Consider the following 14,337-nt stretch of genomic DNA (forward strand, 5'->3'; position numbering starts at 1 on the left):
AACGTAAAACACGTAATAGATACATAATGAGTAACAATAACTTGGCTTTATACAAGGAGTACCAGTACTGAGTTGATGTACAGGGGTACGAGGTAATAACTTGGCTATATACAAGGGGCACCAGTACTGAGTTGATGTACAGGGGTACGAGGTAATAACTTGGCTATATACAAGGGGCACCAGTACTGAGTCGATGTACAGGGGTACGAGGTAATAACTTGGCTATATACAAGGGGCACCAGTACTGAGTCGATGTACAGGGGTACGAGGTAATAACTTGGCTATATACAAGGGGCACCAGTACTGAGTCGATGTACAGGGGTACGAGGTAATAACTTGGCTATATACAAGGGGCACCAGTACTGAGTCGATGTACAGGGGTACGAGGTAATAACTTGGCTGTATACAAGGAGTTATATTACTGAGTGGATGTGCAGGGGTACGAGGTAATAACTTGGCTATATACAAGGAGTTACAGTACTGAGTGGATGTACAGGGGTACAAGGTAATAACTTGGCTGTATACAAGGTGTTACAGTACTGAGTCGATGTGCAGAAGTACGAGGTAATAACTTGGCTGTATACAAGGTGTTACAGTACTGAGTGGATGTGCAGAGGTACGAGGTAATACCTTGGCTGTATACAAGGGGTTACAGTACTGAGTGTATGTACAGGGGTACGAGGTAATAACTTGGCTGTATACAAGGTGTTACGGTACTGAGTCGATGTGCAGAAGTACGAGGTAATACCTTGGCTGTATACAAGGTGTTACGGTACTGAGTCGATGTGCAGAGGTACGAGGTAATACCTTGGCTGTATACAAGGTGTTACAGTACTGAGTCGATGTGCAGGGGTACGAGGTAATACCTTGGCTGTATACAAGGTGTTACGGTACTGAGTCGATGTGCAGAAGTACGAGGTAATACCTTGGCTGTATACAAGGTGTTACAGTACTGAGTCGATGTGCAGGGGTACGAGGTAATTGAGGTAGATGAGTATATACATATAACTAGGAATAAAGTGACAGATAGTAAACAGTAGCAGCAGTGTTGGTGATGAGTCAAAGTGCAAAAAGGGTCAATGCATATAGTCCGGGTAGCTATTTGGTTAACTATTTAATGAACTATTTAGCAGTCTTATGGCTTGGGAGTAAAAACTGTTCCGGGTCCTATTGGTTCCAGACTTGGTGCACCAGTACCTCTTTCCATGCAGTAGCACAGAGAACAGTCTATGACTTGGGAGTAAAAACTGTTCCGGGTCCTATTGGTTCCAGACTTGGTGCACCAGTACCTCTTCCCGTGCAGTAGCACAGAGAACAGTCTATGACTTGGGAGTAAAAACTGTTCCGGGTCCTATTGGTTCCAGACTTGGTGCACCAATACCTCTTCCCATGCAGTAGCACAGAGAACAGTCTATGACTTGGGTGGCTGGAGTCTTTAGACATTTTTAGGGTCTTCCTCTGACACAACCTAATAGGGCTACCATGTTGACCTGATACTATGGAAAATAATCATATTATCTCTGCTGGTAAACAACATATTAATAATAACATATTATGAATGATGCGCTTGAACCTTATCTGGCTCATTTGAGCTTCCTAATTAGTTAGGGAACCAATAGGATACATTGTCTGGTCTTTTGAGATTCATATAAACTGTCCAGTCTCTACTATGCACTGCAAAATACACTTGTGAGTCTTGTCATTTTTAGAAGCAGAAGGTCTACAAGATATCATCTTTGGAAAATGTAATGTTGTTTATTCAATATTATGCTCAGCATACCATTTTAAACAAATGCACAGTGCTTTCTGGAGTACAATACAATTAAAATTCAACTGAATGGTATATTTTTTCATAGGCCCTTTTCATTGTATCCTAAATGTAAGTAATGCAGAAGATAAATTCTACATCGTTCTAATAGCCTGCATGCTGTTTGACCTAACAAGTGTCAGATTCCGCTTGTCACCTCTAAAGCATTCCTAAAGACTTGTACAGCCTTTTGTGTGAGGCGCTGGAAGTTAACATAAGTACTACTTGAGAGGTTAGGCTGGGAAATGAGGTGCAGGCCGTACAGCTTTTCTCAATGGAGGTGGTGGCTGGGATCATAGTCACATCGGTTGGTGTCTGCTGCTGAGATGTAGGTGAGGATCAGGAGGTGTTTGTTGCTATGGTTCACGAGCAGGGCCCCTCGACAGGCTCGTTTGATGTGGTCGGCCTCTGTTGGCGGCTGGCTCTTTGCGCTGGTGACAGTCATTGCCGGGTGAGTGACTGTCAATGCCTGAGCCAACAAAAGGGGAGAAGACAGCCATTCATGGCCCTGATAATAGCCAGGCCAGGACAAGACTGCCATTCTCACACACTTTGATCATAAGGATTCTTTGCACACCTCTGTAGGGGCGCCCTTTTTGTTTTACAGATGGACGCTGTTTTGAAAGTTCACCTGGCCAAGAAAACTTGACGGAGGTGCTTTGTGAAAGACTTGTGTTGGTAAATGCTTTGAGCATATATGTGTGTGCCTCTCAGATGGAACATGTGACATTCCCCCTGTGGAAAGAAGCTAGTGTTTTTCGAGACAGCTGCATGCTTACGGCTGTCCAACTGCATGACTTCCTAGAGGAGTCGTTCTTGGACATGTCAGATATTAGTCATGATGTTGAAATGGTCAAGAAAACATTTAGGAAATTATTGTGTGTGTACTGGACAGTATATGTACAGTATATGCATAGCCACATACAGTAGGAATGATGTTTTTGTCGGTCACATTACATCAGTATTTCTACCTAACCTCTGGTCCTGCATGATTATTTGCCAATACTTCCATAAATAATGTTTTAATGACAGAACTTTATTTAATTCGCTGTTTGCCACACAGATTGAGTGTAACGCTTGTCGTTGGAATGAGGTGAGGACCAAAGCGCAGGGTGGTGAGTGTTCATCATATATTTATTAAACCGAGAACACTAAACAATATTACAAAGGAGAAACAAAACGAAACAGTCCTGAAAGGTGACATACACATAACAGAACATAATCACCCACAAAACACAAGTGGGAAAAGGCTGCCTAAGTATGATTCTCAATCAGAGACAACTAACGACGCCTGCCTCTGATTGAGAACCATACCAGGCCAAACGCAAAACACAACATAGAAAAAGGAACATAGACAACCCACCCAACTCACGCCCTGACCATACTAAAACAAAGACATAACAAAAGAACTAAGGTCAGAACGTGACATTGAGCAAATACTTAAAGTATGAATGTCAACAGGGAATTAATACAAACATATTGACCATTATGACTGACTCATACCACTCTCACAGGGTTTCTCACACAGAGAGGGAAGGTACATTAAGACGGCTTGAATGATGGAGTCATCTAAGAAAATATTGTAATGATTTTTCATGCTGGTATTTACAAGTGCTACTTAATGGAATAATGGCTCTGACTACAGAGCCACATGTACTGTAGCAGTTTTCCTTTGTGATGCTTAGTTATTTCCATCACTGTATTTAATGCTAGACTCAAAAATTCATTTTGGTTCTTGTCCAAGCCCTCTGAGGGGTTGTAAAATGCTGAGCCAGCAGAGGTCTTTACAGTAACCACGTCTACATACTGCTATCTCTGTCTCTCACTTTATCAGTGTTCTGATTATCTGCTTTGGAATCACTGACACGCAAAATCATGGCTACTTAACACCTGACATGTCTCTTTTTTTTCCTTAAAAAAGCCGCAGTTTGTGGTATCGCTCGGGATCTGCTCCCGCCATCTGGATCTCTCAGAACAGTAAAGTCCATCAGATAGGTGCCCCACTTATCACCAGGCCACCGACAATAGGCAATAGTCATGAAACAGGATATGCAAATGAAACGTGCTCTGACTAGGCCAGGGTACAGTGATGGTGGTGGTCTGGTCAGTTCCTGAATGAGTCCCGGATGTTTACACAGTCACCCACGGTGTGCAGCACAGAGAGATCAAGAACACCTGCATTGGTCCAAACTGGCAGGAAGTCGACAAGTGACGACAGACTAATTGCATAAACATAGAAGTTGTAATAATACATTGGCATGGCATTGTATTTTAACAGTATATCCCTTTTGTGAATTTCGTAAATTTCCCTAAATCTGGTAGACCTACCAAAAGATGCTAACGAGAGCAATGTGAAGAGACTTATATACTACAAATGTAAATCTGTATTTTAATATTTGGATAAATAACAAAAGAGCAGAATGATCATATGCTTAAAAAGCAAGAGGTCAGGGGTGATCAACTGAAAGGAGATCAGAGAGAGAGGTAGAGAGAGAGGGAGAGAGAGAGGGAGAGAGAGAAAGAGTACAGAAATAGGGAGTGAGTCAGTGGAGTTAGCAAGAGAGAGAAAACAATTAATAATAGGATCTATTACTGAGGGATTGTCAGTGCTAAGAGGGAGGTCGAGTTTCAGGCCTTTTTGAAGACTTTGAGGGTACAAACAGGACTCATTACAGAGATATTATCTCCATTCATACACTTACAGAGCCGCTTGGATCCCTGCTGGGAAAGATTAGGTTCCTTTGCTTGCGAACATCCTCCTCTGGTGCCCGGGCTGAAGAGCTTTCTCTGCTCAGGGCGCACCCTGGCCAGGAGACGCAACGTGGGAGCTGACTGAAAGCCTTCTGCAGGGGAGAGGAGAGAGGGGAGGGCTCAAACTACCAAAAAGCCAGCCCTTTCTCATTTGGAGAGAGAGCTGCGTCACACCAGAGGGCCCCCCACCTGTTACTGATCTCTGAGTTTAGCGTTTGCCTTGTATTTTAGGATAGGGAATTAATGTGGTTTGTTCTTAATGATCATCACATTGACTAAAGTCTTGAATGGACTTGGATTTTGTCATGTAGGCATACTGTATTTAATGCTATACTGCATGTGTCATTCTAGTATGTCTTGCACTGGTAACTGAGAATAAAGCACTGTGATAAATATACAGGGTTCTGGTTAAATATGATAAAATAATTGAACAATACAAAAATTCTTTCAAGCACCATATCCTCCTGGAAATATCCAGACAGCTCAATTTAGGGTGATTCATATTCTACCTATTCAATAATGTATCCAACTTCAATAGCTAAGCTATAGCTATCAATAGCTAAGCTGTAGGTCTATAGTAAAACCACAGACAGCAATACATGAGCGTGTGTCTCGCTTGGACCCAGGACACCACAAAGCAATCTACTGCCACATCTGACATTCAGATGCGGATATAAACTTTGTTCTTGATCTCCGGGGCAGACTAACTTTTAAGTAAGAAGTTATACAGTACATAGCATGATTGTATGATTTTAATTCTGGGTAATTTTCAGAGAGGAAGGGCAACTGGAGTTTCCTGGGGGTGTAGGCCGCATGAAAGAGTTCAATCTTCATGAAGGGAAAATAGGGATGAACAAGCAGCTGGCATACGAATGAAGTGGAAATAGAAGAGTTATCATATAAATTAGTATAAAGATGCATTAGAATCAAATAGAATCCAAAGAAAACCCCTTACCCCAGTTATTTTAGCATTTGTTTTATATAAAGGTATGTCGGCCTACACTCCCACAGCATGATGCAAAGTCTACCAGCCACACCTGAAGGTAGATGTATAAGCTTCAATGATTACAATTAGATGTGCATATCTGTATTTAGATACACACATTTTTGTGCAGGCATAAGCAAAGCCAGCTGTGATAGAAGGTCTTCTAGCACTTCGGAAGACATTGAAGAATATTGTTTTCCATTACAGTGCTGATGGAGAAGGCTGGAGCACCCTTTAACAATTACACAGGCAAGTCTACGAACACTCAGCTGTCCTGCTAACTGTTTACATTTTTTTTGAAGATGGGGAAACAGTTTTATACAATGCTAACAAAAAACACATCCTCAATGTTTGCTGTGCTCTCCCAGCCCAGGCTCCTCCAGCCTGGCAACAGCACAGGCAGGCAACAACAAACAGTCACTCCAATGAACTCCACAGGGTGGAAATAAGGAGAGTTTGAAGGAAAGAAGGAATAAACCTACTGGGAGTAAAGAGACACTGCAGAGTGGTTTAATTGGGGGTGAAATGCCTCTTTTCCTGGGGCTCATGCAGATAAATAGAGAGAGAAGTTTTGAGGAGGAACTCCACAGTATCTAATGGCCAGAACAAGCAGGTAGACAGGAATGGCTGCCAGGGGTTAGGGGGGTTGGGAGCTGTGGGGGAGAGAGAGGGCAGCTGGCCTCTGTCTGACTGGTCTTTTATGATGGGAGAGGGGGGATAGAGGGACAGCCAAGCTTCTGGGAGCATTTAACAAGCGAAAGAGTGTGAAGTCACTGTTGTCCTCTCTGTGCACGCACCCCTCAAACACACTTCCACCCCTGGACACCGTGCTCGCCCTGGGGCGGTACACATCATTGAAACCGGGACCCTTTTAAAAGGAAGTAAGTGCTGCACTAACTGGATAGACTCACTTTAGAACATGTGCTGTGGAGTGCTGCGGCTGCTCTCACAGCGGATGCTCCTAGCACCCTCGGCTGGTAGAATCAGATGATAGTGAATATTTCATTTGGTTATACTTTTGTGTAAAAAAAGGTCAACACATTACAGTTTTGTCCTCATTTCATTATTAATGATTGGCATGCAGTGAACTTGAGCCACCCTTCAAATACCATCAGGAATACACTGAAGGAGTGAGGACAGGACAGTATATGGACAGTTTTGACAAATATTGAATGGAATACATTAGGTATCAGCAGTGCCGGCCCCAGGTATAAGCAGTTGCTAAGGGCCCCCGACCCTGTCCTCTCCTTCAGCTACACAGATTGAAGTGGATTTAACAGGTGACATCAGTAAGGGATCATAGCTTTCACCTCGATTCACCTGATCAGTCTGTCATGTAAAGCGTTCCTAATGTTGTGTACAGTCAGGGTACAGTCATTCTCAAAGGTTTTGAGAATGACACAAATATTAATTTTCAAAAAGTTTGCTGCTTCAGTGTCTTTAGATATTTTAGTCAGATGTTACTATGGAGTACTGAAGTATAATTACAAGCATTTCATAAGTGTCAAAGGCTTTTATTGACAATTACATGAAGTTGATGCAAAGAGTACATATTTGTAGTGTTGACCCTTCTTTTTCAAGACCTCTGCAATCCACCCTGGCATGCTGTCAATTAGATTCTGGGCCACATCCCAACTGATGGCAGCCCATTCTTGCATAATCAATGCTTGGAGTTTGTCAGAATTTGTGGGTTTTTGTTTGTCCCCCCACCTCTTGAGGGTTGACCACAAGTTCTCAATGGGATTAAGGTCTGGGGAGTTTCCTGGCCATGGGCCCAAAATATTGATGTTTTGTTCCCCGAGCCACTTGGTTTTCACTTTTGCCTTATGGCAAGGTGCTTCATCATGCTGGAAAAGGCATTGTTCGTCCTGGATGGTTGGGAGAAGTTGCTCTCGGAAGATGTGTTGGTACCATTCTTTATTCATGGCTGTGTTCTTAGGCAAAGTTGTGAGTGAGCCCACTCCCTTGGCTGAGAAGCAACCCCACACATGAATGGTCTCAGGATGCTTTACTGTTGGCATGACACAGGACTGATCGTAGCGCTCACCTTGTCTTCTCCAGACAAATGTTTTTCCGATGCTTCAAACAATCGGAAAGGGGATTCATCAGAGAAAATGACTTTACCCCAGTCCTCAGCAGTCCAATCCCTGTACCTTTTGCAGAATATAAGTCTGTCCCTGATGTTTTTCCTGGAGAGAAGTGGCTTCTTTGCTGCCCTTCTTGACACCAGGCCATCCTCCAAAAGTATTTGCCTCACTGTATATGCAGATGCACTCACACCTGCCTGCTGACATTCCTGAGCAAGCTCTGTACTGGTGGTGCCCATATCCCGCAGCGGAATCAAATTTAGGAGATGGTCCTGGCGCTTGCTGGACTGTCTTGGGCACCCTGAAGCCTTCTTCACAACAATTGAACCGCTCTCCTTGAAGGTCTTGATGATCCGATAAATGGTTGATTTAGGTGCAATCTTACTGGCAGCAATATCCTTGCCTGTGAAGCCCTTTTTGTGCAAAGCAATGATGACGGCACTCATTTCCTTGCAGGTAACCATGGATGACAGAGGAAGAACAATGATCCCAAGCACCACCCTCCTTTTGAAGCTTCCAGTCTGTTATTCAAACTCAATCAGCATGACAGAGTGATCTCCAGCCCTGTCCTCATCAACACTCACACCTGTGTTAACGAGAGAATCAATGACATGATGTCAGCTGGTCCTTTTGTGACAGGGCTGAAATGCAGTGGAAATGTTTTTTGGGGATTCAGTTAATATGCATGGCAAAGAGGGAGTTTGCAATTAATTGCAATTCATCTGATCACTCTTTATAACATTCTGGAGTATATGCAAATTGCCATCATACAAACTGAGGCAGCAGACTTAGTGAAAATAATTATTTGTGTCATTCTCAAAACTTTTGGCCACGACTGTATATACAGGTATATTTATATGTTTTAGGAAGTCAACTTACTGTTGACAGTTAGACTAGTAGAATACACAAGGTGCAAGTTCGAAATGTTCTTGTGCATCAGCAGTTTTTCTCTTGTTATGTCAGTCACTGACAGTCAGTCAATTATCCATGTCAGCTAACTATTTTTAGATTGGTAAATTAGTCTAGCCAGCTATCTAAACTTGTTGTAATCATGGCCGTATACCAACGTGCTCATAGGGCACGGGCCCAGGGACTCTGACCTCAAGGGGGCCCCCATTGATTTCGTTAGTCACTCCCACTCAGTTATCATTACCATGGCATAAGTCATGGCAAAATAAGTAGAATTGCATGAAATGTGTTAAAAAATTGCAAGATAATATTTTCTCTACTTCCCAATGCAAAATGTTTAGAATTGCAGGAAATTAACTTTAAAACCAAAATTGATTGCCTGCGAGGTGGAGGCTCCCCACAACCAAATCTTGCTTAGGGCCCCCAAAAGGCTAGTCACCCCAAGGTGACATATTCATTTCTTTGAACGCAAAGACTCCTGATTTACAGCCTAATTGTGACAACAGACAGACAGAGTGTGAAGTTGTTAAAATGGTGTTCACCATTACCACCCTGGTCTCACAAATCAGAGGTGAACATCAGAAACCACCTCAAGGAAATATTAACACAGGTGATCAGAAAGACTCCTCTGTCGTTGTTTCCGACAAACTAAAGCCCTCTTTAATCTGTCCCATGTGTCTACAAATAGTCCAGTCAAAGGTGTCACAAAAGGGCCCCTTCCATGTCAATTTACCTTCTCACTGCTGACCTAGGATAATTCCTCATCATCTTCAAGTGCCGGGACAACAAAGGAGTTTGACTTAACACTTTCCAGTTGACTCTTTCCATGGAGCAATAAAACCTACAGGTAGCCGGCTAATGGCTTTCTAGAAACCACTATTAGGAGACAACGGCTACATTAAGAAATGATAAAAGAGAGATCGTGCAAAGCCTCTCTCGTTTATTTCAAATAGTTATCAATGATTGTGGCCCCACCCCTCTCCTTTCAACTCCCCAGATGCAAGCCCTGCCCAGGATAAAATGCAGGACAAGCCCAAGCCTCCCATTCCACACAGGAGATGGGACGGACTGCACAGGAGAGAGTGGAGACATTCATTTACTGCTTCACTGCTTCATACAGGCAGACAGACCAGACACACTCTCACTCACTTACTCTCTCACTCACTGACTGCCTCTCTCACTGACTGCCTCTCTCACTCACTGACTGCCTCTCTCACTCACCGCCTGCCTCTCTCACTCACCGATTGCCTCTCTCACTCACTGACTGCCTCTCTCACTCACTGACTGCGTCTCTCACTGACTGCCTCTGTCACTCACTGACTGCCTCTCTCACTCACTGACTGCCTCTCTCACTGACTGCCTCTCTCACTCACTGACTGCCTCTCTCACTGACTGCCTCTCTCACTCACTGACTGCCTCTCTCACTGACTGCCTCTCTCACTCACTGACTGCCTCTTTCACTGACTGCCTCTCTCACACACTGACTGCCTCTCTCATTCACTGACTGCCTCTCACACTCAGTAGCTGTTGTCTCTTTCTCTCTTCCTCATACACACACTGTCTCTCCCACTCTACCTTCCCCTCACTCTCTCTCTCTCTCACTCTACCTTCCCCTCACTCTGCCTCTCTCACTCACATATACACAGACATACACACACACACACACTCTCTCCCTCTGTCTCCCTCTCTGTTTCTCTCTCTCTCTCTCCTCTCTCTCTACACACACACACATTCTTTCTGTGACTCGCTCTCCCTATTGCACTTTTACACACACTTACACACAGTCACTCACTCTCCCTCACTCAAGTCATTCTCAGCCAGACAAGCACTGTATTCCAGTCCAGCTGGAGAGAGGAGCATCGCAAGGTGCACACATCGCAGGACAGGACACTGATTGACTCTGCAGCTGGAAAGAAGGACACAAGCCAAAAGGAACAGAACAAGGAAAACAACAGAAAATAACAGATTACTTTTGGCAATGGAATTACAAAATAAATAATTTTAAGGGACAGAGTGAGTAAATAGAGGCTGAGAGAGAAATAGGAGTTTATCATCAGACAGACAAGTAAAGAGACAAAGTTATCTGTGACAGAGGGCTGGTTAGAAGCCCAGGTTCCTCTTTGCTCTGCTGACTGGTCCTCAGTGACAGGGTCTGCTGCCTGCTTGATCACCACCCCTTTCCACCTTCAGAGAGAGAGAGAGACCACTCGACTGGACCACACAGCCTGGGTCTCCAGCCAGCCAGCATGCCTACTGCCTGTGCAAGGTGCACCTTGGGAGTCTGATCCACCATGTGCAGATGGATGCCACCCGTCGCCGGACTCGGTCCTGACCTCGCTGCCATTGGCACTGCCCACGCCGGGCTTCCGCCCCTGCCCAGCGCTGCCTCCCTCAGCCTGCTGTGCCTCACCCTGCTCCTGGTGGCTGGCACGGCTCTGGGGGGCTGCCCACCTGGGGTAGGGCATGAGCCCCTCCAAGTACTGGCGAGGGGCATTAACTGCTCATGGACACTGGAGCGGCACACACGCAGTTACAATCACCTAGAGGGCGACGTCCGACTACGGCGGCTCTACTCCGCCAACAAGTTCTTTCTCTGTATCGACAAAACGGGCAAGGTGGACGGCACCAGACGGAAAAACTACGCTGAAAGTGAGTAAGCTGACACTATCTCCCCTCTCTATCTCTCCTATGTGATGGAGGAGTGGCGGGATGCCTATGACACTATATTATATTTTATGGTGGTGTGAACTCTCTTATCTTGCTACTTTTATAGTGGTTCATAGGGGTTTCACTGGTTTGTATCAGCCTGTCACTCCTATTTATGTTGTGTTTGGAGCGGGAGGCGTTGCTAGGTAAACTGGGAATACCCAGTGTGGAGTAACACACCTCATGGGAACCCCGGCACTGTGTTTACAGCAAGCCAGACTTGAAGAAAGACATTATGCATCAGTTGGTCGTGCAGAAAGACATTATGCATCAGTTGGTCGTGCAAACTGGGCTTGGGGAAAAAAACTTCAATATCACAGGGGATTAACTTGTCAAAACTGTGTTGAAAGTCCTCTGGTTCAAGGGGCAGCAATTTTCTATTTCTCACAGTTTTCTCACCGATTTTGTTGAGCGCTCGTTAGTGGAATTGTCAGGATAATTTGGAGCCTCTGTGATATAAACTGTTAAGTACAGACCCAGAAACAACCGCCAACAAAGATCACGTGTGTGTGAAAACTTCAGACTAGACCAGAGAGCTGGCTTCACTTCCACGTACAACAAGTGCATTGGGCTCACCAGCACTGTATAATTTACTGTAGACACTCAGAGAATTTCTACATACCCATGCAAAGTGTAAAGTCTTCTTACACACACACCTATCAATCAATGATCTTCCAGAAAATGCCTTGAACAGATCAGCTCTTTCAACAGCTGCTATTATCTCATCTCAGTATGTTAAGATCCCCCAGATTAGATTGCACTGTATCTGATGTTAGTAGTAAGGACACTTGAGAGGAGAGCAGTGCACTGGGCATAGGTGTCACTCACTCCACAATCTCCATCAATGGTGTCTTTCAGACTGTTGACCAGGATAGACGAGTTGTCTCTGGTCATGAACTGACCTCCCAGTGGCTACTGGAAAGCCTTGAGAGGTTTATGCCTTTGACGGTTATATTTATGTATTTAGTCGTTAATGCCTTTTTACACAAGTGGCTGAATCGGGGGTTTTCCATGCTACCGAGGTAACAGCAAGGACTGCCGAGTCAGTCTGCCACTGTATACAGCTTTTTAACAGTCGGTGACATTTGTTAACCTGCCGGGGCTAATAGACTTCTCGTCTGGCAGACAGTTTTATACCTCACACACACGACATCCATTCACATTGACTTGAATTATCACAATTCAAAATTGTGCTGGTGTTTGTTTTCCCTCAAATGGGGATTCTAATTTTCATGAAGGTGGTTTAGATGTCAGACATAATCAGAAAACGTTACTCTCTCAGGTCGTGCTTATGTTTGACACTTTAAAATCAGATTGGAGCAAGAGCGGAAATCAGGAATTGGCATCACAATGCAAGTTCTTAAGAGGACTGCAGCTACATGAAGCTTTTTCATGCTGGAAAACAGCAAAAGTGATGCATCTGGATTGGGAGATGTGTGTCTTTCCGTGGTCTTGTCAGAAGTGCTTAGTCAGTTGTAAAGACTGGTTCCCCATGAAAATGTGCAGCCCCCAAATGCAATGCTCTCATACTCTTTAACCACCATCCTCTCATTTCCTGCCCTGGAAAGAATGGTTCTCTATGAACACTACAGCACAGTGAGGGTGTGTACCTGCCTGCACCCCTAAAGCTGCACCCTGCCAAACCAGTGGTCATTCGGCCTTGAAATGAGTGAAATGGACCTTATGGTCGTGATGTGGTCATACCTCACAATGAGACGATATGGCCTGGTCTATTCTGAGGTCCAGTTTGGGTTCTGTGTTACCGCAGGTCATTGCACCTAGAGAATTCCTTGATATTGATATGGTCACTATGCTTTAGATTAGAGAGGGAGCTCTGCATTTTTAATGAGCTTCCATTGACACAGACACAAGACTGCAGCCTCAGTACGACTGTCTCGGTGAAAAGAGGGCACATATCTTTAAGTGGCTTGGCTGGTACAGTAGATGTTTGTGTTGAGTGTTAAGTGGCTTGGCTGGTACAGTAGATGTTTGTGTTGACTTTTAAGTGGCTTGGCTGGCACAGGAGATGATTGTGTTGAGTTTTAAGTGGCTTGGCTGGCACAGGAGATGATTGTGTTGAGTTTTAAGTGGCTTGGCTGGCACAGTAGATGTTTGTGTTGAGTTTTAAGTGGCTTGGCTTGCACAGTAGATGTTTGTGTTGAGTTTTAATTGGCTTGGCTGGCACAGTAGATGTTTGTGCTGAGTTTTAAGTGGCTTGGCTGGCACAGTAGATGTTTGTGTTGAGTTTTAAGTGGCTTGGCTTGCACAGTAGATGTTTGTGTTGAGTTTTAAGTGGCTTGGCTGGCACAGTAGATGTTTGTGTTGAGTTTTAAGTGGCTTGGCTTGCACAGTAGATGTTTGTGTTGAGTTTTAAGTGGCTTGGCTGGCACAGTAGATGTTTGTGTTGAGTTTTAAGTGGCTTGGCTGGCACAGTAGATGTTTGTGTTGAGTTTTAAGTGGCTTGACTTGCACAGTAGATGTTTGTGTTGACAAAAATTGTGTGTGTAATAAAACATAAAGAAACAGCAACTACTTTATTATCCAAACATAGATGTAATGTAACCAAATTCTGTGAACACATCACATATGAGCACACACACATACACAAAACACACACACACACACACACACACACACACACACACACACACACACACACACACACACACACACACACACACACACACACACACACACACACACACACACACACCTCTCACGCGCTGCAGACCCCTTGCTCCTTCCCACATGTTTTAATGTTGCTGGTGTGAGTGGGGAAGCACAGCTCAGCAGAGCCCTGAATGCTGTCCAGTGCGAGGACCCTCCTTGTTCTCTGTGTTGCGGTCTGTCAACACGGCTACATTGCCCCGACTGCCCTGCTACACCCTTGCCTCACTCAGTTTTTCCAGCCCCTGCTCCCAACCTCTCAGGTGTAAAAACAGTTGGAATTAGTCAACGGGCCCTCTGCTAATTGAGGTTGGAAAATATTGTATCAATCCCAGTGGACCAGAGTATGGAACAGCTGAAGGAAGAGGCTGGGCCTGAGAGAGAGAGAGAGAGAGAGAGAGAGAGAGAGAGAGAGAGAGAGAGAG

General features: G+C 44.5%; 1 protein-coding gene across 1 annotated transcript in view; it reads left to right on the top strand.

Moving 5' to 3' along the window:
- The first annotated feature begins 9,984 nt into the window (after positions 1-9,984).
- Positions 9,985-14,337, top strand: part of fgf22 (fibroblast growth factor 22) — a 32,262-nt gene continuing 27,909 nt past the window's right edge. The window contains exon 1 of the mRNA XM_029685971.2: positions 9,985-11,188. Within this exon, the coding sequence (XP_029541831.1) occupies positions 10,831-11,188 (358 nt within the window). The 5' untranslated portion in view covers positions 9,985-10,830. The remainder of the gene's footprint in view (positions 11,189-14,337) is intronic.

This window comes from Oncorhynchus nerka, linkage group LG17 (assembly GCF_034236695.1).
Source record: "Oncorhynchus nerka isolate Pitt River linkage group LG17, Oner_Uvic_2.0, whole genome shotgun sequence".
In the NCBI taxonomy this organism is placed as follows: Eukaryota; Metazoa; Chordata; class Actinopteri; order Salmoniformes; family Salmonidae; genus Oncorhynchus; species Oncorhynchus nerka.